A 27,488-nucleotide genomic window follows, 5' to 3' on the forward strand; every position below is an offset into this window, starting at 1 on the left:
CCCTTCACACACGGTTCTGACCAGACCCTGACGTAACTCAGCTAATAACGGATTAGTCCACTTCTCATTTCCTCCACCAGTCCACTCCAGTGCCAAGACACCCTCATCTACAAGGTTCCTTATTGGACACGAGAAGCCAAAAATGTTTAAGCATTAGTCCAAAAGCCTCTTTCAGAACTTGACGTACAAGAATAGATCTTTTGCATTTGTGAATCAACTTTTACCCCTACTCATAATGAATATTAGGTCAGGCCATGCCTGCATTACTATCACAAGAGTAGCAGCAGCTGGTTTAACAGTGGCACTAATGAAAGTCCAAGGAGGCAGCATCATTAAGGCTAATTGTCAGACCTGAAGCTGTAATTTCATCCCGACAGCCAGGACAAGAGGAGATGGTAAATGAACCCCAGAGTTTGCATGATAACAATGACATCTGATGCCTTTCATTTGAGGAAGCTGATTGTTTTGATAGCTCTGCAAAATAAAAAGAAACCAGAAAGATAGATTACTGATAAAACTATTGATATGAGTTATGACATGGCATGTTACGCTACTGGAGGCTTAAAAAAAAAAAAAGTTGTTTAAAAAAATAGGTTTCTCTACAACAGTGCCTAACAGAATCAGCGACCAAAGGGAGTGCGCATGTGTAGAAAGGGCTGCGTGCATGTAGGCAGCACTGCTATATTTAGATATTTAGAGAGAGCAGGCATGCAGCGCTGCCCGTCTCCGGACGTGTGCAGAAATCTGTCAGTGGCAGGGAGGAAGCTGAGTGACCGGCTCTGTTTACTTCCTGTCCCTGTTGACGCCGGACACCGAGTGAACTCATGACGTCTGAGCAGCTTCAGTGACAGCAGCTACAAATCTGCAGCTGCTTATAAGGACATGGGAAGACAAAACACTGAAGTTAGGGTCTTCAGTGAGTCAGCAAATCTGGGTTTGTGATGAATATATATATATATTTACAATATTTATTTATATTAGTTACTTAACAGAATATGTAATAATATTATTTTAATAGGGCTGCCTTTTCAATAACAATCTCTTATGGACCATAACATGGAAAGAAAGGACCATCAAAATGTCCTGAAGCCTTAAGGCAGGGGTTCCCAACACGCGAAAGTGTTATTGCCGGGCCGCGAAATAGCTGTGAGTTTATCGTAATATTTGCAGAATTCTAAATATATAAAAATATTTATCATAATGTTTTTTTTAAAAAGTGTTTAATTTTTGCACCTATACCAGTCATATTATTTCATCCAGTAGCCTAGTTAATCTTTCACCAGAAAACCGTTGAAAATGGCTTTTATGATGTTCCGAGGGATTCGGCGGCTCAGGTCTCAGCCTCTCGAGCGCACGAGAAAGTTACCGGTGCGCCAAGTAGGAAGAGGAACGCACAGGAGACAACCATTTAATTGCAGACCGTTATGTTTATGTGGGGAAATGGCAGTGCACACATTATTTGAGATATATTTCAAACTCAGACTTCATTTTAAGGACATGTCGGACAGGGGTGTAGAGCTATTTGTTTAAGCACCGGATTGGCAAAACAGGAGAGTCTGTAAACCAGTCTGCCTTGATCTATGAATTCGTGCCCGGGACTCTCACGGTATCTGCTGCCATAGCTGTTTTATAGAAGGAAAACCTCCTTCACTTCATGAAATGGCTGCAGCATCAGGAGGCAGCGGGATGTATACTCCACCTCTGAGAAGTGCAGCGCCGAGAGCGGTGCCTTTTTACGCACCGCCTTCGCTGTGTTAACCTTCATCAGAACAGTTTAAGAGTGACTGCAGGCTGCTACGTGTCAACCACACACACATCTCTATACACATCAAACTGCTCGATTACTCCCCCTTTTATTAGTTTTATGAAGGAGATGTCCAGTCACCAAGGCGCATGGTGTGTGTGTGTGTGTGTGTGTGTGTGTGTGTGTGTGTGTGTGTGTGTGTGTGTGTGTGTGTGTGTGTGTGTGTGTGTGTGTGTGTGTGTGTGTACTCTGCTCAGCTCTGTGTGTTTGTGTCTGTCCGACACCGGCATTTGTTTTCAAATGACCATGAACAGTAATTTACACACATCTGGCTAACTCCATAGTAGCCTATATGCGGGTGTTCCCAAAATAAATTAGTTTAATCTTAATCTCGATGTAGTGCTAAATGCTGTCGGACGTGCACGAACGACACCAACATAATATCTTCTGAAAACAAATGCCAGTGTCACAGACACACAGACACACCCTGGCGACCGGACATCTCCTTCATAATGCGCCTTCTCCTCGTTTTCCCAGCATTCACTGGATTATCTGTAAATCGTAAACAAAACCAAAACGTTGATTTATCTGTTTTCCGTGTTGGTTTAAAAACTGAATAACGTCGGTTTTTTGGTTTTCCGAAAAATGACACTTTTTTCTTTTCTAAACGTTGTTAATATGTTTTGGATGCATATTGTTCTAGTATTTGTTCAGGATTTTACATACAATTAGCCTCTGTTGCTACCTGCTGGTGGTGAGTAAATATTAAAATCAGTTCAAATTGACAACCGGACCGCGACTTTTTTTTTAATGTATCTGCCGGTCCTTGGCAATAAAGGTTGGGAACCCCTGCCTTAAGGGACATATTCAAGTTGTTTGTTTGTCTCACAAACAGTTCAAAATGGAAATATTTTAAATAAGGAAGAACTTGACAGCTTCATTTCTGGTCTTTCTATCATACCCGTGTTCTTCCCCAAATTCAAAGCAGAACATAGCAGATTATTTTCACTATTTAACCTCAATATGAAAACAGATGTTAGGTGACTATAAGATGTTAAAGGTGGGGTAGGTAATTTTAGAGAAACCAGCTCGAGTGCGCTAGAATTTGAAAATACACAGCCGGAACAAATCTGCCACTTCCTTACAGAGCCCATCCTCCAACACACACGAACGCGCACATGACCAATGAGGGCACGAGATAAGTTTGTGCACAGATGGAAGGCTGACAGGCAGGTAGGCCATCCAGTTATTTTAGCCGGCCCGGGTAAAATGATTGGTCGTGCTTTTTATAGTACTACGGCTTCTACAGATGACATTTTTTAATGGATTTTTTGTCAAAGCACTTAAGATATTCATTGCTATCGGTATGTTAAGAGCATTCCATGGAATATAACAAAAAGTGTATCTCGAGCCGGTTTCTCAAACTTACCTACCCCACTTTAAGTATGTTACTGAAACAATAAATAAGTAAGTATATAAATAAGTATCATAACTGAAAAATATGCAATGAGTTAACGTTTGACATTGTTGGACACTAAATGAATTGCATGATAAACATAGTTGGCTAGTATTTTTGGGAACATTTTGTTTCAACAATACAAATATGTTCCCATTTCATCTTTCAGTTTACCCAGTCAAATATTTTCATTCACATTCTGCAGTTCATGTTCTGTACACTATGGGCAGGATGATAAAGGGAGGCAGTGAGGCCGAGGCAAAGCCATGACACAGCAGTAAGCTCCAGGCACATCATGGGGCCTTCATCAGTCACCTAAATCTGTCCTCCTCTCCACGCCCAGCCTCGGTCTCCAGCACATATATAACAATGTAATGCCGAGGACATTACATTGTTATACGCCAATTCATTAGACAACTCGTAATAAGCCGAAATCAGAATCAGCAGATTCCAATTTAGGAAAAACCGGTCATCATCAATTGCAATTGGTGCATCTCTACTTGGATGGTGACAGGTGCAGGGCCCAGACTTCCAACTTGTTTCAGCCTCATTCATCAGATCCTCACCAAACTCAGAAAAAGGCAACCCCATCTACCTGAGGCGCTCTGGCAGTTGCTATGGTAACTAGGGCAGACAATACCGAGTTAGTATACCTCGTACTGCTACAGGGGTGGAGCGCTGGTTTTTCTGTGCTCCGTATTCACAGAGGAAAGGTGCCCTTCACAGCAGCACTTGGATCCGATTTCAAATTCCCACAGCAGAAGGTATTATATACATGTCCTGCTTCAGGATCTGACCTGTAATCAGCCATCGAGTACAGCTTGCTAGAAAAGTTTGTTGTGAAACAGGAATCCCCGTGTCATAGTTGGTCCGTTCCCGCTCCACAAGGGGCAGAAAGCAGCAAAGGTCAGGTCTGGTTTCGGGGAACATGTTCTTTTTAGGGAACAAATGGCCTGTAAGCGTCTGCCAACAAGTGTTGTTGACAGACTAGATGGTCCGTTTGTATGACAGAGTCACTTGGCCAGGAGAAGCAATACAACATCTATGTTCTCCGTCAGTCTACAACGATTAAGAGTCAGAGCTGAAACAATTTAGGCAAATTCAAAACTATTCTGTTTCTACACATTACACACTCTGACGTGATGCTTTTTCTTGTCATATATACTATATTACATTTTTGTGCTTTAAGACTGTTGGTCGGATAGAGCAAGCCATATGAATGAATCAACTTGAACTTATACAGAAAAATGAAGGCGGCAACCAACGATACTTACCATCATCAATTGCTAAGGCTCACTTAAAGTGGACCTGTTATTGGCATTTCCATAGTGGCAACAAGCTGCTCCCACAAGATATTAAACTAAATATTAAGTTCATTAAAAAGTGTGACTCACACACCCTGAGGACACCACTTTCACTGTCAAAATGCTTGCATATCTTACATTGTATGAAGGCGAAAGCACGTTAAACTGTAACTGTTTACACACCACCAAAAACAAATAACCAGTAAAAATAACTCGATGGTGAGAGAGAGCGAGCAAGAGCAGACTCAACAACTTCATACCCTACATTTAAAAACACAAACAATAACAAAGCTAAATCTCCTTTCTTTAAATCTGGGTTTGGGTGAGCCAAACTAAAAACGTCCAAGTGTAACAATCACAGCGAGGAGCCCTTCTTTAGCTTGTAAGGTCAGGTGTGAGAGAGTGTCAGCAAACCGATCATGAGCCGGGTGATGCAACACGAGAGGACATTTCTTTAATATAAGCAGCTTTTGATTTGTGTTGCTCAGCATTCAGAAGAGCAGCAGATACTCACAGCCCTTTAGATTGACTTTACAATCAGTGCCCTCAGCGCTGTCACTTCACAGAGGACAGAGTGGGGGGGTCAGGCCAGGTAAAAGAGGTGGCTTTATCATCGCTGAAAGGACATTAAATCTTCAGAAGCAGACTGATTGTACTGCAGGAGAAGCAATACAACACTTATTTTTCTCCTTTATACTTAAATAGATGTATCTAAATTAGGAAAACAATTAAGGGTTAGCACTGAACAATGTCGGAAAAAATATTTCCAACTATTCTGTTTATTTTTAGTTAGTTTTAAGAAGAAATGTGAATCTTGAGTCATAAATCATATTCATTTGAACATATTTTTGTTTTTAGAATGTTTACAGAATGGAGCAAGCCAAGTCAACATAATTAGGGCTGCAACTATAGATCGGCTAATGGTTTGGTCTTTAAAATATCAGATAACAGTGAAAGTTCTTTGAATCACTATAAATTCACAATAAAGTCAGAAAGAAGCAGAAGATCTCACAATTCAGGAGCAAAGCCTCATGTTTTGATCTCTATATAAACAAGTGAATAGTCCTGCTCAGAAAGAGCTCTAGCCATTTCAACACTATTGCAGAACCTTTTCAGTCATACATTATGTTCATCAAAGAAAGGATCCGACTACTAAACTTGATATGTGTCGAGTGAGCTCTTGCAAAAGGCTGAATGGTTGCAACATGTGCTCTTTGTAGAATAAATCTCAAGGTAAAGTATATTTCTCCACCACATTAAATATGAAAATGCACCAATCTTTTCAAAGTTGCAAGACAATAAATCTTTGTATGCACCAACATTAATTAAACTTTCCAGAACAAAAACAACTAGCATTGCATTCTGTATTTTGGGTTATTATATGCTATAAAAGATTGACTGAATATTCACGCCTCTCCTTAAAAAGGAAATATTTCACAAGATATGATAGAGCAGATGTGCAAAAGCCTATGAATATCCATGTATGCAAGAATAGACAAGTTTGCAGCTGTTTTTCATAGTATATATGCAAAATGATCACCCTACAGCTGATGTCTTCATTACTGTAAATACCAACAAACACCGACCCTATGGGCTGTAAAAACACACAGATCCTCCCACTCAAACAGTGGATTCTGAGGGGAGAAGACGTGTCCACACATGTACAATTAAGCCTCATCGCTCAATATAAAACACGTACCAAGCTGGATTTTTCCCATGTAACAATATCAATAAGATTCATGTTTTGACCCAATACAAAATATTCAAATTCCACACTGAAGGTTTACTTTCAGTTAAGACAAGTGAGAAAAATATGTAATGTTTTCTTGCACAAGTTTTCTTTAAATGTCCAGTATAACTCTAGAAATGGGTGGATCTATCAACATCAATATTAGGCTACATCAGCTTGAGTAGGCAATATCACAAGGGTCTAGAATCATTTTCATAACAGTCACATTGAAACATAATACAATTAGTATGTTTCTTTTAATCCTCTAACCTAACTATGCATTTCTGAGTCTGACTTTGTCTGTACTAAGCCTATTCTATAAATGTATATCTTTATATCAACACTACTGGAAAATCTGATTTTAACTTCTTACAACTCAAAAGAACATGGCAAATGTAAATGTCTTATACCATCTGGACAAGTGTAGAATACATTATTGACCAGCTTTAGGTTTTTAAAAGCTCTACAAATGCATAAACAATCAAAGATAAACAATAAGGCTCCATCACATTGTTAACAAACACATGGTAACTGTGAGTGTTTGCTTTGTCCTTAAAATTGGGGGAAATACTCCCAACTATAAAGAAAATAGCCAATAAGTAACCCAAGAGTCTTATAATATTAAAGAGAAACCAAAATCCAAGGGTTGTTTTCTAACATCTCCAGATGTAGAAATAACTATTTTAATAAACATGGCTCTTTCAGGTGTTCCTTAAAGTGTGGCAGTATATCTTCCATAAAAGCATTTATATTAGCCAATGTTGGTATGAATATATTAGATATTTATTTACTAACTTTCTTGCAGTACTAGTGTATGAAATACTCCATCTCTGTCAAACGGAAAATATTCTTGAAAACTGGCTTATAAAACAACAAAAGACATACATTACTTGATTCACTCATTGTAGACTTCCCATGACAATGTTAAGTATTTACAAACTTCCCAAACAAAAAAAGTAACTGATGTGAACAGAGATTTAACAACCAGGTTTGCCAAATGTGTGTTTTATCTCCTTTATACATGAGAGAGAAAGAGATGGCCAGAAACCAACATGTATTTACCAGCAGTGGGGTCCTGATCATGCAGCGTCTTATCAAAAACGTGTCTTTTCTCCCCTTCTAATTAACCTCACATCTCCAGGCCTAGAAGTGGCACAGACCAGGTATTTTCCAGGTAGTCGAGGAGTGTGTGAGCCCAGTGTCATGTTCAAAATCACTACCCTTCCCTCAAGAGGGCCGATCTGCTCGCTTTAAATCACGAAATGTAGCAGCTTTAGCTAAATTATGACTGTGTAACCATCTATTAAAAAACAATAAAGGTTTACACCGACTGCTTCTCTAAATGTGTGTTGAGATTATCCAACGCTGAGCTGCGAATGGAGACAAACATTGCTACGCAATACTGCTAACTATCATTAGCTTCTCAGGCTCGATTAGCCAGTTAGCTTGTAGGTGACGTTAGCTTGGTTGCCTGGTGCTGCTTTAAATTAAAATACAATCTCAATTTTAACCACATTTTTGATTCGTTTAGACACATGTGTAGTGTTGGGGCTTTAGTGAAGATACATTCGGCCTTTACCGAGCAAACCGCAGTAGTCAGGAAAGACCATCTGCCTGTGTTGTTGGTGTAAAATGGCAGCCTAGCTTCACGGGCTGCTCAATAATGAGTCAGGAAAACAGTTAGCATTAGCCAGCTAGCTCCTGGCTAAATTGATTGTCATTAAAAAAATAGCGCCACCGGCTTACGTTCCCTGAAGAGGCTTCTTACCATTTTAAGGCAGTCGCTGTCACTGTATTTTCGTTGTAGGTGTGTTTTTTCGGGGATAAAAGCTGTCTCCTCCGCCGTCTCTGTATGTGTTTGCTGCCAGTTGCTATCTGCGACCGCTCTGCTTCGTTCGCACAAAGATCAGCTCAGCAGCCACCGAATCATGCTGCATTCACGTACAGTCGGAAACATGGCCGTTACACTAAAAAGTGCAGTTATAAACAGGGTTAATGAAAATGTTTTACAGATCCGTGGAATAAGTATTCTGTAGAAAAAACACAGTGTAGAAATACTGTGTGTGTGTGTGTGTGTGTGTGTGTGTGTGTGTGTGTGTGTGTGTGTAAATGCTGCATAAATAATATATAGTCAAAGCACACAAGTACTAGCATCATCTTAAAATCTCAAAAGTAAAAGTACTCATTCTGCAGAATTAACTCTATTTGCTAAATAATCATACTAATAGAAAAATGAAAAGCAGCAATAACAACAATATATATATATATATATATATATATATATAAATGTATACAAGTAAAATGTAAAACCACAAAAAAAGTGCAAATAAAAAAGTGTGTGAATGTATACATGTCTACAATGTAGAATGATAGTATATAATGGGAGCAGTGGTTTTAAAAAGAACACTCTATTTGTTTCAAGCTTCATTACAGCTTCAAATAATTTTGAGATAAAAATGTGCAATAATTATTAAATAATATATAATAAGTACTTCATGGTAAACGTATATGTTGTATCACAATAAAAAAAATATTGAGATATTAAAACTAACAAATAGAAAATGCCTTGTGTTTTATGTTTTATAGAGTAAGAGTATTTCTCTTTTTAATGTAGAAGACCTACATATAAAGCTAGTTTTGAATGTTGCTGTGTCGCTATTATTAAAAAAGGAATGAACAATTGTGCCCCTCATGGGAAAACATGTATACTTAATATACAGTAGTGTAGTAGATGTACTTTATAATATATTTCCTTTTCTTGGAAAACATTTTACTTTCCGTTTAATGGTTCTTGAATTAAGGCAGTTTTTTCTACTGATCTTTTTTTATTTCATTTGGGTTTGTTATAATGCACCACAATACCAGGACAAATCGTGGCATGTGAAAACTTTCTTGTCAATAACCCAAATCCAGATTTAGCTCTGATTCACAAACAAATTAAATATATTATTTTATGTGTATGAATACAAATTAAGATATTAATCCGAACCTGATATGTTTTAAAAATCCTAAACAAAGTGTTACAAATGTGTACTTTTAATTAGGCGTATGTCTTTCCCTGAAGATCCACCATTTTTTTTGTATAATATACACAACAAATAATTGTATAATACCTTCTGCTGCGTTTAAAATGTGCTTTTTAAAAAACCATTTTATGGCTTCAGGTTAATAATTATAAAATATTTAGTTGCCAATAACTTATAAAATAAAATGTTGCAACGGGAGCTACTGTTGAAATTATAATTTACATACTTGTGTTCATATTTTCATAAGACGCTCGATATAAAAAGTTGGAGTTTATAAGTGCTCCCTGAACGCAACACCAGCGTCACAGAATGGCGTCTGTATTGGACTACAATCATTGGCTGCACAAAACAATTACAGCTGCTTCAACTACAAATATTGCAATATCTCCTGCGCATGCTCACTGAATGTTTCGGTCACCTAATATGACATTTTAATTATGTATGCATGAGACAAACTCCATGTTTTTTAATCTGTGCATGAGTATGTGTTATTGCAAATTTTGCAAATGTAACATCATCCCAATAAAAACAAAGAGATTTAGTGACCTTATCTAACTGCTATGACATGTTGAAGCCTATTGTGATTATAGTATGGATAATCCCTGTACAATAGCTTATTCCTTTAGGGAACAATATGTTACAAAAAAACTAAAGTCAGTTATATTTTTGATAAAATATTCAGTATTATACTGTAATGTGGAAACCCCCTCACTGCCTCTGAAACAGGAAGCAAACACCCTCTGCTGGTTAATAAAAGGATGACACACACACACACGCACGCACACAGTTGATAAATACCAATAGTAATAGTACTTAGAATGCTTATTTAAGTACTAAGTTTGTGGAATGGTTCATTTTAGAACAATGCATTTACTATATAATTAAATACAATAACTACTTTATGATTAATAACAAACAAATGTGTATGGCCATGCTGTGAAAAATGCAAAATAAGATATAGTCATGGGGTAAATTGAGACAATAAAAGTGTGAATTTATGCTTCTTTTAAAACTATTACATCTGTATGATTCGTATATAACATACCTTTAATATACAAAATACACAACACATGACATACTAAACAACTGTATACAAAATATGTAGTACGATGCATGTACAAAAAATTGGTGATGTTATTCTATACTTTTGTAATTAACATTTATATTTCAATGTTTAATTTGTATCTGTTGTATCCAACACCTTAAGTTTAGGATTTCAGGACGGTTGTTTGCTCCATCAGCTGCTTCATCATCTGTAAAAACAACAAAGCAAATACTCATTATTAACTATCTAGGTTTATTAGTGTGAACTAAATTACACTAATATCACTACTACTACATAATGTAAGTAACTGAATACATTTGCTTACTTTATACTTCTACTCTACTACATTTCAGAGGGGGATATGAATACATTACTGCATTATAGTTACTCCACAGATTCAGATTATTCTTACAAAATATTATCAACAAACTAAATATGATATATTACTGCAGATGAAGGTACCAACAAATATTCTTATGTACATAAATAAAAAACAGATTAATGAGTACATTTGATGTGTTTAAAGTTTGCTAACCTTGTTTTAAAAGCATGAAAAAAGTTAAAGATGTAATCATTACATAACTTATGTGAATCTTTCTTGTCATTGTAGCATTGTTTAAAAATGTATGTTAATAATGAGTGTTTTAGAGTGTTATTAAAAAACATAATACCAAAACAAATAAAATAATGTAAATAGTTATAGAATATCTGACCGGCTTGTGCTTCCTCTTGGCTTGCATCATTTCCTGCTGCTGCTTCAAGCGTACTTCCTCCAGACTCATACAGCCACCTGAACACATGAATGCATCAAAGATCATAATATTGTAAAATGTATGATTCTTAATTGGGACTTTTGAACTTTTACTTTTGTTTTACTTTAATCTGCATAATGAGTATACTATTACTATTCGTACATTTTGCTGATCTGTACTTAAGAACACTTTAATGCAGGACTTATTTACTTTACATGCTGTCTTTTCAGATCATGGTATTGCTACTTCTTCCACTCTCCACACACCTGTACATTAATATTAAAGTCTAAAAATAAACATATGAATCCTATTAATTATAAGATGTATCCGTTTCTCTCACCCACAGTGCTGGGGCTGATGGAGACAAACGCCATTGCTCTGCTCAGCCTCAGCTCCTCCAAAGCGGCGAGCTCCGCCTCTGCCTCTGATCAACCAATCACAGCACACGTTAATATTTACCTGACAATAAAACAGAGTTTATAAATCTGATTTAGCGCCTAAACATAAAGACTCACTTCTCTGGATCTCTCTTCTCTTATTGGGGTTCGGGGGGATGACCGTGAAAGCTTTGTTACTGAAACTGAAACAGATCAGAAAGAGAAATAATACTTATGCCTAGATTTTCTGACCGTTCTCTTTTTTCTTCGTTGCTAAATACTGAATTCTATAATGTGAAGCCCATTTCTGAATCTATACTAAAATATAAAATAAAAACGTGGCTGTTGATGTAAAAGCAAGCTTTCAATCTAAGTAATTAGCATGTCAAATAGGTAGTTATTTTTGAGATACATTGTTTGGAAATAAGTCTTTAATTAATACAATTCCTAATTGAAACTTCAATAATTATGTTTATATGTTTCTTGCATCACAAAGCTAAGTTCTAGTCCTTTTTATTTATTTAACTGGCAGTCACTCAAAATCACTGGAGGTCAGGACCCTCCAAAATGTTGTTTCTTCTGAAAAAGAGTTTAGAAAATAAGATTTGTAGTAAATTATTCTGTCCTACAATATATTCAAGAGCAGTTTACTCAATTTATCAATGAGCTGATTGAAAGATAATTACTGGTGCAATGAATAATCGAAGCAGTCCCCCATTATGTCCAGATTTTTTTTGAAGGGATGCTTCCAATACAAAATAAATGTGTCTTTTCATTATGCATTCAAATTTCCAAAGCAGACACGTCACATGGTATTTTCAGAGTTTTGGATCTGAATAGGTCTTTTTCCTCTGCTCACCTGTGACTGACATGTTTGCTCTCGGCTCTGACCCCCTGCTGCTCGATCAGCTCCCGGCATTTTGGGTCAACAGAGCTGCCCCTCCTCCGGTAATCCGGGTCAGTTCTGGGCCACTTTGTTGCTGTTCTGGGGGCGGTGGAGCTGGATCTGCCCCTCCTCTCACAGCTCGGTTTGCGGGCAGGTCCCCTCACCACGGTGCCCCCCTCACCCTTTTCCCTCTGCGGGCACCTTTGGCAGCTCGACGCGCGTACTTTCCCCGCTTTGCTCTTCTCTGGTTTTTTACTCGTCGCCTCCACTTGTTTTGACTTGATAACTTTTATAGATTGCATTTTCATGTCAAGGTAATACAACCGGCATCTTTAAAATACCATCTCTTCGATTAAAGTCACAAAAACCTACATTTTAAACTCTCAGGTGTTCGGTTGCTATGGTTGTTGTTGCACCCTAGCAACTGAAGTGTGAAGTCAGGGAGATCAAGGTAAGAGTTCTGGTGCACACTTTCAAAATAAAAGAACGAACCATGTAGCAAATATGAAAAAGAAATGACAAAAAAATAAAAGTATAAATGTTAGTGATGTATGGCAAAAGATATATTTTCTGTACTTTTGGTTTTAGTTGCTATTTATATCCAAATATTATCCTTAAATCAGATCATCAAAGTAGTACTCATCAGAATCAGAATAGCCTACTTCATTTATCCCATCCTCCAAAAAATTAAATAAAGATAGTTAAACAAACATTAAAGGTTACGGTAAAATGTCCAATAAAAGATCAAATAAAATAGTGTAAATATATGTTTAAGATATCAGAAGTCCAGCACGGATATCAAAACATTTGCTTTAGATGCATAAAAAAGAGAAGAATGAGCAAAAATGTGTTAAATAATTCATTCTAAAGCAAATATGGCCAACTTCATCCATGGTTCTGGCTTTTTAATGTAGACATGCCACATAAACAGAGGCAGATTGTTAAAGCAACCATACAAAATGTAGTGCAGCCCTATTTTCTGTTACTTTTTAACTTTTAGCTGAAAACACTCCAGTTGCAAGTCTGCGTTTTATTTTGAAAGCCTTGGCGCCTGGTTTCCTGTGTATTCCTGCCTATGTGTGTAGGTTGATGTAAATGCAGATTAAAGCGAGTGACGTCAGTATTAAATCAGTTTTTCTTGTCAGTGTCCTGTCTGTGGACATCAGTATACCTGGCGCGCGACACTACACAGGTCACAGGAGCACATTATCACATGACACAATGCAGAACGTATGAATAAATATATATATTGCCTTTGTATTTTCTTTCTTTTTGTTTCAGTACAAACGGAATAAATTACCATTACATACAATTAATGAAAATTATAAAACCGTAATATTAGTTATATTTCACTTTATATGACACTGATTAGAAATTGTTGGCAATGTATATAACTAAACAAATAATGGTATCAATCATACATATAATTATTTTTGATTAAAGGTTGTCTTTTGTTTTGTGCAGTAATGCATCATTGCATGATTAATATGTAATGTCCTTTTTCATTGCTTTTACTCTTTCTTTACACTAATTGTGCTGTAGTGAATCCAGCAAGTATATACATTTAAGATAATTTGAGTTTATGAATGACATTGGTTCGTTCCCAATTCGTACAGCTCTCTATAGGGAAACACATTTGATTTGTGATTGATTTGTGCATGGTCCAAACAAACCTCCACACATTAGGCAATATATGGGACTGCAAAATAATTTAACAGTGTGTATACTGTATTTAGTTTGAGTATGCATTTTGTTTTGCGCAGTAGCCTATTCGATTATTGCATGATTTTTATATTGTTTCCCCTTCCAGTGCATGCGAAAGTAGGCTGAATAGGCTATATCCTGCAGCAGGGTGTTTCTGAGGCTCTGGTCCTCCTGAGCTCTGAGTGGTGCTGTCTCGCCGCTGCCTCCTTGTGAAATCTGCCTTGCATTGCATTTCTCCAGCAGCGGACTAAACAGGCCCTTCGCAGCCGCTACACGGTGGCCCCAGGCCGGGCTCATTCCCACCACAGACCCGGCAGGTGTGACTGTGGTGGTTTACCGGAGAACGGCGGGCTCCACAACCGCCTCTGGATGCTAAATTTACGGACTGCTCCGCGGGAGAAGCCGATGCAATCCTAATCAAAGTGCGACACACACGCACACACACACACACACACACACACACACACACACACACACACACACACACACACACACACACACACACACACACACACACACACACACACACACACACACAAGCCCATGCACATGATAAACGGGCCTCGCTTGCAGTGCAACTTGGTGTTTTCTGCCTCTCTGCAGGGGCTCGGGGTGGATAATCAGAGGTGAGGCTGGGGGAGTATTGTCTGGCGGAGGGTGACGCGCACTTTGCTGTCAGACGAGGAAGTGAGGCTGCTCACACACGCCCATTCTCAGCCTGTCGTCCCTTGCTAAAGCAAAGAGCTTCCCATCAGATAACAGCAACAGACTTTATAAACATGCGGGCACTTTCGGGGGGACAGCACCGGGAATAAGCTGCAGGACGAAGCCGATTTTCAGCGGTAGGTGACCGAGGCGCTTTACGCATGACAATTTCCCCAAATGTTTTTATCGTGAGACTTCTCCACTGTGAAGGCCTGTCTCCATCTTTATTTTTTTGATAGTCACATGTATGCTCTCTGGCCTATCTGTCACCGTGAACTGTGACTCTCCGTGTGTTTTCTGCGGGATAAAGTGACTCTGCAGGCCGCGGGAGTGAGCAGGCTGCGGGCCAGATGTCTGCATCTGCCCGCTGAGAGGCACCTGCCTGCGGGATGCTGTTAGCCGAGATCAAGCTGCATACTGAGCTCACATTTACTTCAGAAGCCCCCTTTTGATTCAACTTCGCACCCCCTTTCACTTGTAGTCATCCTAATTGTACACTGTAGTGACAGTAGGGGGCTCCTCATTCTGCAGGGGGGCCTCCTGGAGCTTCACTGGGACCCTGGACCTGGGTACCAAAACTCCCGTGTCTGTAATTTACAACTCGTTTTCTTCCAGTTTGATTGTTGTTGTTAGTTTTTATAAAGGGAAATATAAACTTGCTAATATTAGTATACATTTACATTATGACTTTGTTATTATTATTATTATTATTATTATTATAAATAGTATTGTAATTGTATTAATATATATGATGATATAATTATGATAACAATTTCTTTTTTTATTAGTTATGAAAGACAATTACATTTTAAAAGGTTTTTATACGAGTTGTACATATTGACCTCCTTTTTTCTTTTTATTAAATGACTTATTGTTTCTGCTTTTGGATTGTATTGTTTTTGTTTGTAATTATCTATATCACTATTATTATATTATAAATTGTATACTACTATAGAATATATACAAATTATAAATTATAACTATTATTAATCTAAAGTTGAAGCAGTTAGCTGATTAATTAATTAGGAAATGGATAGAAATATTTTGGCCATTACTTTTACATAGAGTAATATTTGTGTGTGTGTGTGTGTGTGTGTGTGTGTGTGTGTGTGTGTGTGTGTGTGTGTGTGTGTGTGTGTGTGTGTGTGTGTGTGTGTGTGTGTGTGTCTGTGTGTATTGCAGAGTGTTGAATGATGGACAGGGAGCTGGTTCGTGGGAGCCAATCTGAATACGGAGAGTCCACCAATGGGACCACGCCAGACACCTCCACCCCTATGACCCCCACCCCCCCTCGCCTCACCCCCAACCCCATGCTCCTCGACTCCTCTGCACCCACGGTGACTCCCACCACCTCCTCCCCTCCTCCCCCTCTCACCCCTGCTCCCTCTGTCTCTGCAGCACACATACCGAAGGCGGCGGCGGCGGCGGGGGCGGCTGCTCCTCCTCCATCTCCCCACCTCCTCATCCCTGCTCCTCCTAAACTCACCTCCACCGCCACACCGGCCCTCCGCACCTACTCCCGCCCCATCCTCCCCTCCAAAACATCTCCCACCATCCTCTCCTCTCCTGTTGTAGCCAGCTCCTCCCTCCTCTCTTCTTCTTCTTCTTCTTCTTCTTCTTCTTCTTCTACCTCCACCACCCTCTTAACCAAGACCTCCACCAGCCTCACCAACGGGAACACAAGGCCCACCCCCATCTCCACACCCATCACACCCTTTCACACACCAGCCAGTCCACCTGGAAGACAGGTAACACACACACACACACCTCCATATTATCCAACATTTATTATTATTAGCATTTAGAAAAAGTTGTAATATCGTGTTTTATTGTCCTTTATATTTCTCTTGTTTCAACTAGGATTTTATTTCTCAACAATTTCAAAAAAATATAATATTTAGGCTGATGTTTTTCTATAGTCACATGACCAACTTGGGAACTCTTTAGTAGGAGGCTAAATTCCTGATGAAGGAAAGAAAGCAGAATATGTTGGTTGGCTACAAATATAATGGAAGATCGTTTGGCTAAAATGCCTCTTAGTCAAGTTGCAATTTGTTTAACAAATTTAAAAGGATGATTCTTTTGAATACTTGCATTTATGGTGATTGACAAGTCACATATTAGGACCCTTAAATCCTGATGAAAGGCAGAAAAGTGGAGGATAAATATATTGGTGAATAAAACATGGCACGACATCTTTAATTTGGTTATGTTGCATTTGTAACACATTAAAAGTTATAAATCCAGTTGCTACCCTCCAAAATGTATACCCTGCAAAGGAAAGTAATGAAAATGTTTATGGAAATATAACCGCCCTGCTTTGCTTAGATGCAATCTTAGGTGCGTGGAAGGCGAGGGCAGCAAGGACTTTGCCATTATATTAACTAATAAGTGTGGAAATCAAATTTAGATGACACAGAGCGACTTTTTGCAAACAAAAATGCTGAAGTTGTCAGTTTTGCATTTCTTAAAACATCCTTTTACATTTGGTTTCCACCCTTTATACACACACACACACACACACACACACACACACACACACACACACACACACACAACTATCTTGCTTTAGGAAATATAACAAGACCTTCTCACTCCAAAGCTCTTTCTCTCCCCTCTCCTCCCCCCTCCTCCCTTTGTTCCAGGTATCACAAGTTCACCCTGCGGGCACACCTGGTCTTGTACGAGCCAATCAGAGCGCCTCCCCAGTGCGGCAAAGGGTATCCCAGCAGACCCTGCTCCTGGGGAAAGGTCTTAAAGGGTGCGGACAAGACCAGGTGCTGCTCAGAGCTCAGATGGTAAACATAGACGCACGCATGCGCGCACGCACGCACGCACACACACACACACACACACACACACACACACACACACACACACACACACACACACACACACACACACACACACACACACACACACACACACACACACACACACACACACACACACACACACACACACACACTTGACTCCCAGTATGATATAGTAGGAGATAGAGATAATGCATTCAGATTCAGAAAGATTCATTATTAAGGTAATTGTCATGCAGAAATGGCTTTTTTCAGACTCTCAAATATGTAGTGATTTCCCCAGTTTTCTATCTCACATTAACATGGTTCCTACAGTTTATTTCATGTTACATTTCAAACTAATTTTATGCGGGGTATTTCTGCTATCCGGATATGAAAAAAAGCATTTCTGCTCAATTAAAATGGCTTTTGTAGAGACCCACACCCATGTTTATTCTTCTACAGCGCCATATTTATTCTTCTAGACTCTGCTTTAATTCCTGCTCTCCTCTTTTCTATTTCCTCCCTTGTTTACTCTCTTGTTTCTTTCGTGCAGCTGATTCTTACGTCTGCTATGCGACCTGCACTCTCCTCTTCTTCTTCCTCCTCCTCCTCCCCCGCCTCCTCCTCCCCTCTTTACTCTAACCCCGCCTCCGCTCAGGTGAGCAGCCGAGCAAATCTCACCTTTGTGCATGTACGATTTTGTATCCTCTGTTTGCTAAGCTCTGCTAGACCTTGTTGCCTGACTGTAAAGCTTTTCTATTCTGTAGCACACATTACAGTTACTCATTTACCTTCCTTTATAATATTTACAACATTGGGTGTTAGATTTCAGTCAAAGGATCTTGTTGTATCTAGCCAGCAACTGTGTTGTCTCTAAACAGTAAATTATAAATTGTTATAAGTGTAAATAAACATTTTTACCCATTAAGCTCAAGGACCAAACACTACTGTTGTTAGAAGGAACGCTGGTTTTCTACTGTTAGCCAAACATGCTAATGATTAAAACTAACGATAAATTAAAGCAGAAAGTCAAACGATGTGTTTGGGATCTGATGTTTTTTTATTCTGTCTTTCCCTCTGTAGCTCCAGAGTCTCACCCTCAGGCCTCCTCCCCCCGGGGTCCTCACCATCCCTCCCTCACTCCGCCTGAAGACACCCTGCTCCGCCCCGCCTCCCCTCTCTCGCCCTCACGCTCCCATCTTCCCCCCCCTAAGGCCCCGACCACAGTCTTGCAGCACAGAGACCCCCAACACGCCGAGCCGTCACCTCTCCGTCCCCCCGCCAAGTACGTCTCTGCAGGACAACTAAGTATAACCCTGGGTGTGAGAGTAGAGGAGGATCTCAGGAATAACATATTCATTTATATTTACTGAGGAAATATTAAACATCAGCAGAGAAAGACACTAAAAGTGAAAAAAACTCTGCATTTACATTAACCTGTCAATTATTACATTATGATTACATTGGTAAAACTAGTGCATTCCATCATAATATCATAACATCATTTCTCTGCTCTACCAATCTGAAAAAGAGAAATTCTGCAAAATAAATGTTTTCATTTCTAGCAAAGATAACGGGACCCTCTTCAGGTCCCTATGAGTAAAAACAAATAAAACAGTGTTTCAACTGTTTATCAATTCCTAATTCTCTCACATCTCTATCTGTCAGGGATAGATAAAAAAATGTACGTGCAATTTTATTATATGTATGTTTACATAATTATCTTAATACTTTTTACTCCCGTTAGCTCTTTATTTCACCAATAAGCCATATGCAATGTTAGTTTTGTTCTGGTATGCACTTGCCTTGTGAATATAATGTATTTGTTTCTCTTTTTAATGTTTTCTCTTTGTTTATTCTTCAGCTCTGTACTCTCCCGTGCGAGCCGTTCCGCTGCGCCCCCGGCTCCACTCTCCAAACGGACACCGAGTGGTGTCCTCTCGTCAAACCTCGACCCTTCAACCCATTGCTGCAGCCCCCGTCTGCCAGGCCCCCCCCACTCGCTCACCACTGTCTGCACTGAAGAGCTGTCCGTTAACCCAGACTCTGCTCAGCCAATCACAGCACAATTCCTTACCCGGGACCACGTCTGCTTCCTCTCACTTTGAGCGCACGCCGTCTGCGGCGAGGCAGCTGCAGATCATCGCCCTCTCCTCGGGACGCCAGACCAAGCCTTGCACGTACCCCCCCGCTGCGTTAGCCCCTCCTACTGTGGAGTTGCAGGAGAAGCCCAGCCATTCAAAGAGGACGTTGAACGGCGAGCACGTCCTTCCTCTTCCTCGTCCTCTGATCGCCTCGTTGCCAAAAAACAGCTCGCCTCCATCCCTCCTGAGTCCGGCTTCCCCTCCTCAAACACAAACTCTGCTCCGGAGAGGAGAGGGGAGGGAGGAAGATGAGCAGAGAGAAGGAGGAAGAGGGAGAGAGGGAGACAGAGAGGAGCTGAGGGGGGAGAAAGACGACCAAAGAGGGAAAGAGAAACAGAAGCTCCCTCCTGAGAGGGAAGAAAGCATCGTTGGTCAGAAGAAAGAGGAAGAGGAAACAGTCAGAGTGGAAGAGCACATGGAAGTGACAGAGGAAGGCCAAAGTGATGGACAGAAGGCGGGGAAAAAGATGGAGGAGGAAGGAGAGAGCGCCATGGACCAGTCTGAGAGTCTCCATCAGGACCAGAACTTAGATACTGACCCTGTTGAAGACGAGGAACAGAAACCAGTCCTGGGTCCAGCTCCAGAGTCTCTGCAGCCGGGCGGTCAGGAGGACTTCAGTGAGGACATGTCCACTCAGTCTGACAACCAATCAGGTACCTCCATCTGTAAACCTCAGAGCACGCTTCACCCCAAAAAAACTATAATTTGTATTTACAGGATGGCCGAGTTCCTACTAATGCTATACTGAGTGTCTTTTTGTGTCATTCAAAGCGTCATATACTACATATCTTCCTGTTTTGGATTGACAAAATAAGACAGTTAAATAATTGGAAAAAGTTGGATCGAAATGTTTTTGTTTTTTTTGTTCTTTTGAAGATGAACTATTTATTAATTTATTTAACAACTTATTGACTCTGACATTTGTTTGTTCTTCTCCCAGCGTTATCCAGCCTCTCCTCCCAGTCTCCCCCGTCCTCACCCTTCATCTCCCCCTCTGGAGAACCCCATCCTCCCCTCCTTCCCCCTCAGCCTGCCCTCCCTACTGACCTCAGCCAATCACAGCCCGAGACAGAAAAAGTTGTAAAATCAAACGGCGAGTCGCAGCCGCCAGAAACGGAGACGGAGCCCCTCGGCCAATCAGGAGACGAGTCGGAGAACTTGGACCAATCGCTGAGTAGCCCCTGGGAACAGGGGGCGTGGCCTGAGGGGAGACAGGTGCTGACTCACCTGGTGGAGGGCTTCGTCATCCAGGAGGGCCTGCAACCTTTTCCAGTATGCACAAATACACACACACTGTGAATAGAAAATGTATTCAAAATTGAGTGCAAATGTATTGGCATCAAAATATACCTAAAGTTACCAATGAACAAGACCTTACTATGCAAAATTGCCCATTTCAGAATGATATACAATGGATTACAAACAGTGTGTACCTTGCACATTAGCGTGTGTTTGAGCACCTTTCTGTTCCTGCAGGTGAACCGCTCGTCCCTGCTGGTTCCCGCGCGGGTCTCCACGCCACAGGAAGTGAACGGGACCAACGGCAGCGCAGCACTTCCTGTGATGGACACAGAGAAACCAGCTGAGCACTGCATCGAGTCAGAGGGGGAGGTGGGGGGAGACGCAGAGGACCCCGACAAGAGTAAGTCCTTATGTGAAGATCTAGTTTATTTGCACATTTTTAAATACACATAATAAATCTAATAGACTGCAGGAAGAGGCAGAAACCCCACCAGGCTTATTTGAATTATCCACCTAAACAACAATAATATTTCAAACAGACAACTCACAGTGATAAAAAAAGATCTGAAACCCTCCCTGCACATATAAGGAGCAATAACATGAAACCCCTGTTTGTTAAAGTTAAAAAAAGTAGTTGATCCTCTTTCTACTAAATATTAATTGTTGTCTGCAGATTTAATGTCTTTGAAATAAAAATAGTCGACCATTAATCTTTTTATGTGATATGTAAAAAATAACACTTGATAAGAGTATTTTAGTTATATTGGACATTTTCAAAACATTCTCAGAAGTGAGAATTTGTGGCTTCTTTTTAACCTAAAGTAAAAATAAGGTGGTCTTTCTTCTTCCATATTCTTCTTTGCTGAATATTTAAGACATGTGCAGCCTTAAATCCTCTGAAATAAAACACTCTGTCTCACACACAGGTCCGGTACAAAGGGACAGGACGGTGCTGCACTGCCAGTTCTGCGGGAAGCGAGGCCACGCACACAACTTCATGCGGTCCAAACGCTTCTGCTCCACTTCCTGTGCACGAGGGTGAGAATCAGAAACACAAAGAGAGAGTAGCTAATGCAGCCTGTGACCTCTGTCTCTGAGCTGCAGCTGTGTGTTCAGGGATGTTGCTGCGCTGGCAGGATGTGGTGTGTGTGGTCGGTGCAGAACACACACAGGTGTTACATGCAGTGTGTGTGAATTAAAACTATTTGTATTTCTGCCTCAGGTTTAACGTGCGTCTGACGAAGCGTCTGCGGGCTCTGAGCGCAGGGAGCCGGTCTGAAAGGCCCCGACCCGCTCTGAACAGGGCCGAGTCCGTCCCGGGGAAGCCTCTTTTACTGAGACTGGTAGGGACCCTGAACTCACCACCAGTTTAAAATAACACTTACTACACAAATTACTACGAGTTTACCTCATATAAGTGAACTAGGGTGCAGCAAAATACCAGAATTGATTTTCAAAAGATTATATATTTTCAATAAATAGGTTGCTTATACTCTTAGGACATTATCTTGTAAATAATCTAGCGCCCCCCTAAATAATCTATTTCAGTCCTCAAATTAAAGAAAAATAAGAACACTTAATACAATTTAAATAAAATGAAGAGATGATTATTCAGGTGGCAAAGTTTGTATTAGTTCAATTAATCTGTAAAATATGTTCATTTATAAAAAAGAATAATCAGAGCTGCCAGAGTGAGACTTCACTCCTAACTTTGAGAAAAATAAAGTATAATATTAACAAGACAGATAAATATTTGGGGAATAAAAAGAGAACCCAAATATAAAAAGATACAAATCCCAGAACTGTTGTCAATATTAAAAATAACTACGCCAGAATGATAAAAGTCATCATCTCAACATTATTCAAAGAAGTAATTCAGATTAACAAAACACAACAAGATGCAGACCACAAAACTACAAAACAACTCAAGCATGTTAGCATAGTAACATTTAGCTTGTGAGCTAGCAATGAACTATGAACTATGGTTGTTAACCAACATGCTAGCATATAGCATGTAGCCTAATGTTGAGCACGTTTTGCTGCTGCTCACATGTCTTATATTCAACTGTAATAATCCTCTTCTCAGTCCTCAATGTTTTCACCAAAATACACCTAAGTGCTCACACAGGTGTTATTAAAGAGCCTCAATGTCTTATGGGATTTGTAGTTCTGAGGGCTCTTTTGAAACTATTTGGTTTAAGATTGAGTTATTTTACTTTTGAGTTAGCCATTAATACTTCTGTACTTTTTGCAGCGGTGAAATAAATATTCAGATGTTTCAGTTAAAGTATTAGTAATACCATGAAAACAATCACTTTTAAGTGAAAGTCATTAAAGTACATTATTATAATAAGTAAAAATAAAGTATAGAGAACGTATCCAAAGTATTATTCAGGACAAAACATCAAAAATATTTTTAAATATTTTAAAATAAGTAAAAGAAAAATCAACAACATCAATTTAGAAAAATGACCAAACAGTTAATAAAATAGTTGCCAATTGTTTTGTTGTCTACTGATTGGACAGGCTGTCTCTCTTATATTATCTTTTGTGACATTTAATTTATCACACAACTTAATATTTTACTTTTTTTGTATTTAAATGTTTTGTATTTGTTTTACTAAGGATGTCAAGTACTTTAATTTGAAATAAGGTGCATTACTCAAGATTCATTTGTAAGAAAACATCACATTTAAAAACTCTTAGTATTTTTTGTAGAATGAATCTAAAATATTTGAAGTAACTTGAGCTGTCAGATAAGTAAAAGTACAATATTTACCTCTCAAAGGAAGTAGAAGTATAACAAATGGCATGAGAAGGAAAACCTCAAGTAAAGCACATGGATCAAAGAGCATTACTTGAGTAAATGTACTTAATTACATTTTAGCAAGATCTTTAAGTATTAAAATAATAACAGATTAACTCACAATTCTTCTGCAGCCTCGTGATCTGTGGAGCGCCGGGCGGCGAGAGAAGGAGGGGAAGGAGAAGGCGACGGAGGCAGAAGAAGATGAGGAGGAGGAAGAGGAGGAGGAGGAGGAGGAGGAGGAGGAGGGGGAAGAAGAGGAGGAAATGGAGGGAGGGGGAGAGGAAGAGGAAGATGATGAGGGGGAAGAAGATCCTGCTGTCGCCATGACGGCCAGGATGGAGCGGCGGGCGGCGAGGAGAGCGAGGAGGGCATCCGCCCCCCCGCTGACCACGCCCACCCCCAAACCAACGAGCACCTTCAGACCCCGCCCCACCCAGTGGAGCGTGGAGGAGGTCACCGCCTTCATACACACACTGCCAGGTACACTTCAAATAAAGGCTTTACATCAGACAATTATAATTGTAAATGTAATTACACTGAACAAAAATATAAATGCAACACTTTTGTTTTTGCTCCCATTTTTCATGAGATGAACTCAAAGATCTAAAACATTTTCTATATACACAAAATAACCATTTCTCTCAAATATTGTTCACAAATCTGAAAAAATCTGTGATAGTGAGCACTTCTCCTTTGCCGAGATAATCCATCCCACCTCACAGGTGTGGCATATCAAGATGCTGATTAGACAGCATGATTATTGCACAGGTGTGCATTAGGCTGGCCACAATAAAAGGCCACTCTGAAATGTTCAGTTTTATCACACAGCACAATGCCACAGATGTCGCAAGTTTTGAGGGAGCGTGCAATTGGTATGCTGACAGCAGGAATGTCCACCAGAGCTGTTGCCTGTGAATTGAATGTTCATTTCTCTACCATAACCCGTCTCCAAAGGCGTTTCAGAGACTTTGGCAATACATCCAACCGGCCTCACAACCGCAGACCACGTGTAACCACACCAGCCCAGGACCTCCACATCTAGCATGTTCACCTCCAAGATCGCCTGAGACCAGCCACTCGGAGAGCTGCTGCAACAATCGGTTTGCATAACCAAAGAATTTCTGCACAAACTGTTAGAAACCGTCTCAGGGAAGCTCATCTGCATGCTCGTCGTCCTCATCGGGGTCTCGACCTGACTCCGGTTCGTCGTCGTAACCGACTTGAGTGGGCAAATGCTCACATTCGATGGCGTCTGGCACGTTGGAGAGGTGTTCTCTTCACGGATGAATCTGTTCAGGGCAGATGGCAGACAGCGTGTGTGGCGTCGTGTGGGTGAGCGGTTTTCTGATGTCAATGTTGTGAATCGAGTGGCCCATGGTGGTGGTGGGGTTATGGTATGGGCAAGCATATGTTATGGACGACGAACACAGGTGCATTTTATTGATGGCATTGTGAATGCACAGAGATACCATGACGAGATCCTGAGGCCCATTGTTGTGCCATTCATCCACGACCATCACCTCATGTTGCAGCATGATAATGCACGGCCCCATGTTGCAAGGATCTGTACACAATTCCTGGAGGCTGAAAACATCCCAGTTCTTGCATGGCCAGCATACTCACCGGACATGTCACCCATTGAGCATGTTTGGGATGCTCTGGATCGGCGTATACGACAGCGTGTTCCAGTTCCTGCCAATATCCAGCAACTTCGCAGCCATTGAAGAGGAGTGGACCAACATTCCACAGGCCACAATCAACAACCTGATCAACTCTATGCGAAGGAGATGTGTTGCACTGTGTGAGGCAAATGGTGGTCACACCAGATACTGACTGGTTTTCGGACCCCCCCAATAAAGCAAAACTGCACGTTTCAGAGTGGCCTTTTATTGTGGCCAGCCTAAGGCACACCTGTGCAATAATCATGCTGTCTAATCAGCATCTTGATATGCCACACCTGTGAGGTGGGATGGATTATCTCGGCAAAGGAGAAGTGCTCACTATCACAGATTTTTTCAGATTTGTGAACAATATTTGAGAGAAATGGTTATTTTGTGTATATAGAAAATGTTTTAGATCTTTGAGTTCATCTCATGAAAAATGGGAGCAAAAACAAAAGTGTTGCATTTATATATTTTTTCAGTGTACATCATGAGTAACAATCGGTCTAAACATGACAAACTCTAAGTATGATCCTTTTTCTGGGGTGACCGGGATTTTTTAAGTTTATAGAACAAACAATTCTTCTTAATAATTGTCTCTGCGACCTCAAGGGAAAAAGGCAGTTTGATTTGCACAAAATAAAACAGTATAAAATGACTCCACTGTCATTCAGTCTGATTTACACTCGTTAATCATGAGCAGATGACATGTTCTTCATCCAATTAAGTGTTTCGCAAAATACTGAAATCAACCGCAGGCTGAGGCAGCATATTTTCATCCTCCACTGTGAAACATCTGGAAGAAAATCTGAAGAGTGAAAAGTGTTAAAGTATCTGCTCAGAAACATAGAAGAGTTTATCGAGAAGGTTTAGGTCATTTCAAAACAATTTCAATAACCCGAACATATCTGGCGTAATTTTTGGCTTAAAGAAACACAAACTGATTGAGAAAATAATCAACAATGAAAATAATCGTTAGATGCAGTGCTTTACGCTTTAAGATTTTCACAGTGTTACAAAACTGTAAAAAGTATATCTGTTTTAAAATGAAAGCTACAGCTTATTTATTTGTGTTTCAGGCTGCAGCACCAACACCTCGAGAGCTGAAAATATTAATTACATTTCAATTAACATAGCTCTAAAAGCAAGTAGATTGACCAGGGGATTTGAAGAAATGTACAGTATAATCAATGAAGAATATGCGCAATTTCCAGAGATAATAGGGCAATAAATGTGATTTCAATTAATGTTTTGCTTAGAGACACATCAACACCTTGTTCAGAATAAGCTGTTTGAGGATGGAAATGTGTTTTTAAATATGACCGATCTCATCTTTTTCTCCGTGTTTCAGGCTGCAGCGACGTGGCCGAGGCGTTCCGGCTGCAGGAGATCGATGGCCAAGCTCTGCTGCTGCTCACTGAGGACCATCTGATGACCAGCATGAACATCAAACTTGGACCAGCACTCAAGATCTGCGCTCACATCAACACACTGAAAAACCAATGAGAGACTAAAACAGACAACAAATCAAGCAATGGAGGAAGTTAAATGTGAAGAGAAAGGAGAGTTTTTATGAAAAGCTGACACCAAGGATGACAGAACAAAGTCACAAAAAGAGATTCACGGTAATTTATGAGATTATAAATCAAGGTGTGGCCTTAGGGAACAGAAAAAAAGTCCGGAAGAAATTCAATCCGTTCTGGGGCTGTAGCACGAGAGACTTTTCTAACTTTGTGTATATTTTACATGCCGCTGGAGAGTGTAAATTTGAAGCTATTTCATGAAGGATTTTGAACATTTAATATATAAAATTTGTCTATTTAGTTTTTTTAGAATGTGACGTCAACGACAAATCTATTCAGTAGCTAACATAACCGGTGTGTGTAAAAATAATAATAATAATAATAACACGTAGACTTTGTAAGTGATTCATGAAAGTTTAATGTTTTATATCACTATATTCTGGACAAAAACATGTCTGTGGATTAAAAAAAAGTCACTATCAGGGTAGAGGCTGGTGTCTTTAATCATCACATTTTTATGGTATCATGCCTGAAATTATTTAATAAATGAATAATTAATCAAAACGATTGTTTTATCTTATTGTTT

The 27,488-nt window shown here is 39.9% G+C and overlaps 3 protein-coding genes across 4 annotated transcripts in view; 1 reads left to right on the forward strand and 2 right to left on the reverse strand.

Annotated features, from left to right (window-relative positions):
• Nucleotides 1-8,167, reverse strand: part of LOC117465640 (cullin-1) — a 32,730-nt gene extending 24,563 nt beyond the window's left edge. Inside the window, exon 1 of the mRNA XM_034108576.2 lies at nucleotides 8,002-8,167. The gene's annotated coding sequence lies outside the window, so the exon portion shown is untranslated. The remainder of the gene's footprint in view (nucleotides 1-8,001) is intronic.
• Nucleotides 8,168-10,287: 2,120 nt separating this feature from the next.
• On the reverse strand, nucleotides 10,288-12,728 carry LOC117465940 (epithelial-stromal interaction protein 1). Its single transcript, XM_034109051.1, has 5 exons — nucleotides 12,293-12,728; nucleotides 11,572-11,636; nucleotides 11,397-11,480; nucleotides 11,018-11,094; nucleotides 10,288-10,512 (listed from the first exon to the last, which is right to left on the reverse strand). The coding sequence occupies exons 1-5, from the start codon at nucleotides 12,625-12,627 to the stop codon at nucleotides 10,468-10,470; spliced, it is 606 nt and encodes a 201-aa protein (XP_033964942.1). The 5' UTR covers nucleotides 12,628-12,728; the 3' UTR covers nucleotides 10,288-10,467.
• A 1,515-nt stretch (nucleotides 12,729-14,243) lies between these two features.
• Nucleotides 14,244-27,466, forward strand: LOC117465658 (polyhomeotic-like protein 3). 2 transcript variants are annotated; one of them, XM_034108612.1, is made up of 13 exons: nucleotides 14,244-14,445; nucleotides 14,627-14,865; nucleotides 15,911-16,476; nucleotides 17,374-17,526; nucleotides 18,077-18,181; nucleotides 18,607-18,808; nucleotides 19,388-20,320; nucleotides 20,608-20,939; nucleotides 21,144-21,309; nucleotides 21,836-21,947; nucleotides 22,132-22,252; nucleotides 23,850-24,198; nucleotides 26,731-27,466. In XM_034108612.1, exons 3-13 carry the CDS (start codon nucleotides 15,919-15,921, stop codon nucleotides 26,883-26,885), a joined length of 3,186 nt encoding a protein of 1,061 aa, XP_033964503.1. In that variant the 5' UTR covers nucleotides 14,244-14,445; nucleotides 14,627-14,865; nucleotides 15,911-15,918; the 3' UTR covers nucleotides 26,886-27,466. The 2 variants fall into 2 exon arrangements, with proteins under 2 accessions (XP_033964503.1, XP_071062986.1); XM_071206885.1 differs by lacking the exon at nucleotides 18,077-18,181.
• Nucleotides 27,467-27,488: the final 22 nt, after the last annotated feature.

The sequence above is a fragment of the Pseudochaenichthys georgianus genome, chromosome 20, assembly GCF_902827115.2.
Source record: "Pseudochaenichthys georgianus chromosome 20, fPseGeo1.2, whole genome shotgun sequence".
Taxonomy (NCBI): domain Eukaryota; kingdom Metazoa; phylum Chordata; class Actinopteri; order Perciformes; family Channichthyidae; genus Pseudochaenichthys; species Pseudochaenichthys georgianus.

Coding starts and splice junctions, on each gene's coding strand:
- LOC117465940 (XM_034109051.1), bottom strand. CDS start 12,627: ATGAAAATGCAATCTATAAAAGTTATCAAGTCAAAACAAGTGGAGGCG. Junction 11,637..12,292: donor AGCAAACATGTCAGTCACAG/GTGAGCAGAGGA, acceptor GATCTGTTTCAG/TTTCAGTAACAAAGCTTTCA. Junction 11,095..11,396: donor CATCAGCCCCAGCACTGTGG/GTGAGAGAAACG, acceptor TCATGTGTTCAG/GTGGCTGTATGAGTCTGGAG.
- LOC117465658 (XM_034108612.1), top strand. CDS start 15,919: ATGATGGACAGGGAGCTGGTTCGTGGGAGCCAATCTGAATACGGAGAG. Junction 18,809..19,387: donor CCTCTCCGTCCCCCCGCCAA/GTACGTCTCTGC, acceptor TTTATTCTTCAG/CTCTGTACTCTCCCGTGCGA. Junction 20,321..20,607: donor TCAGTCTGACAACCAATCAG/GTACCTCCATCT, acceptor TTCTTCTCCCAG/CGTTATCCAGCCTCTCCTCC.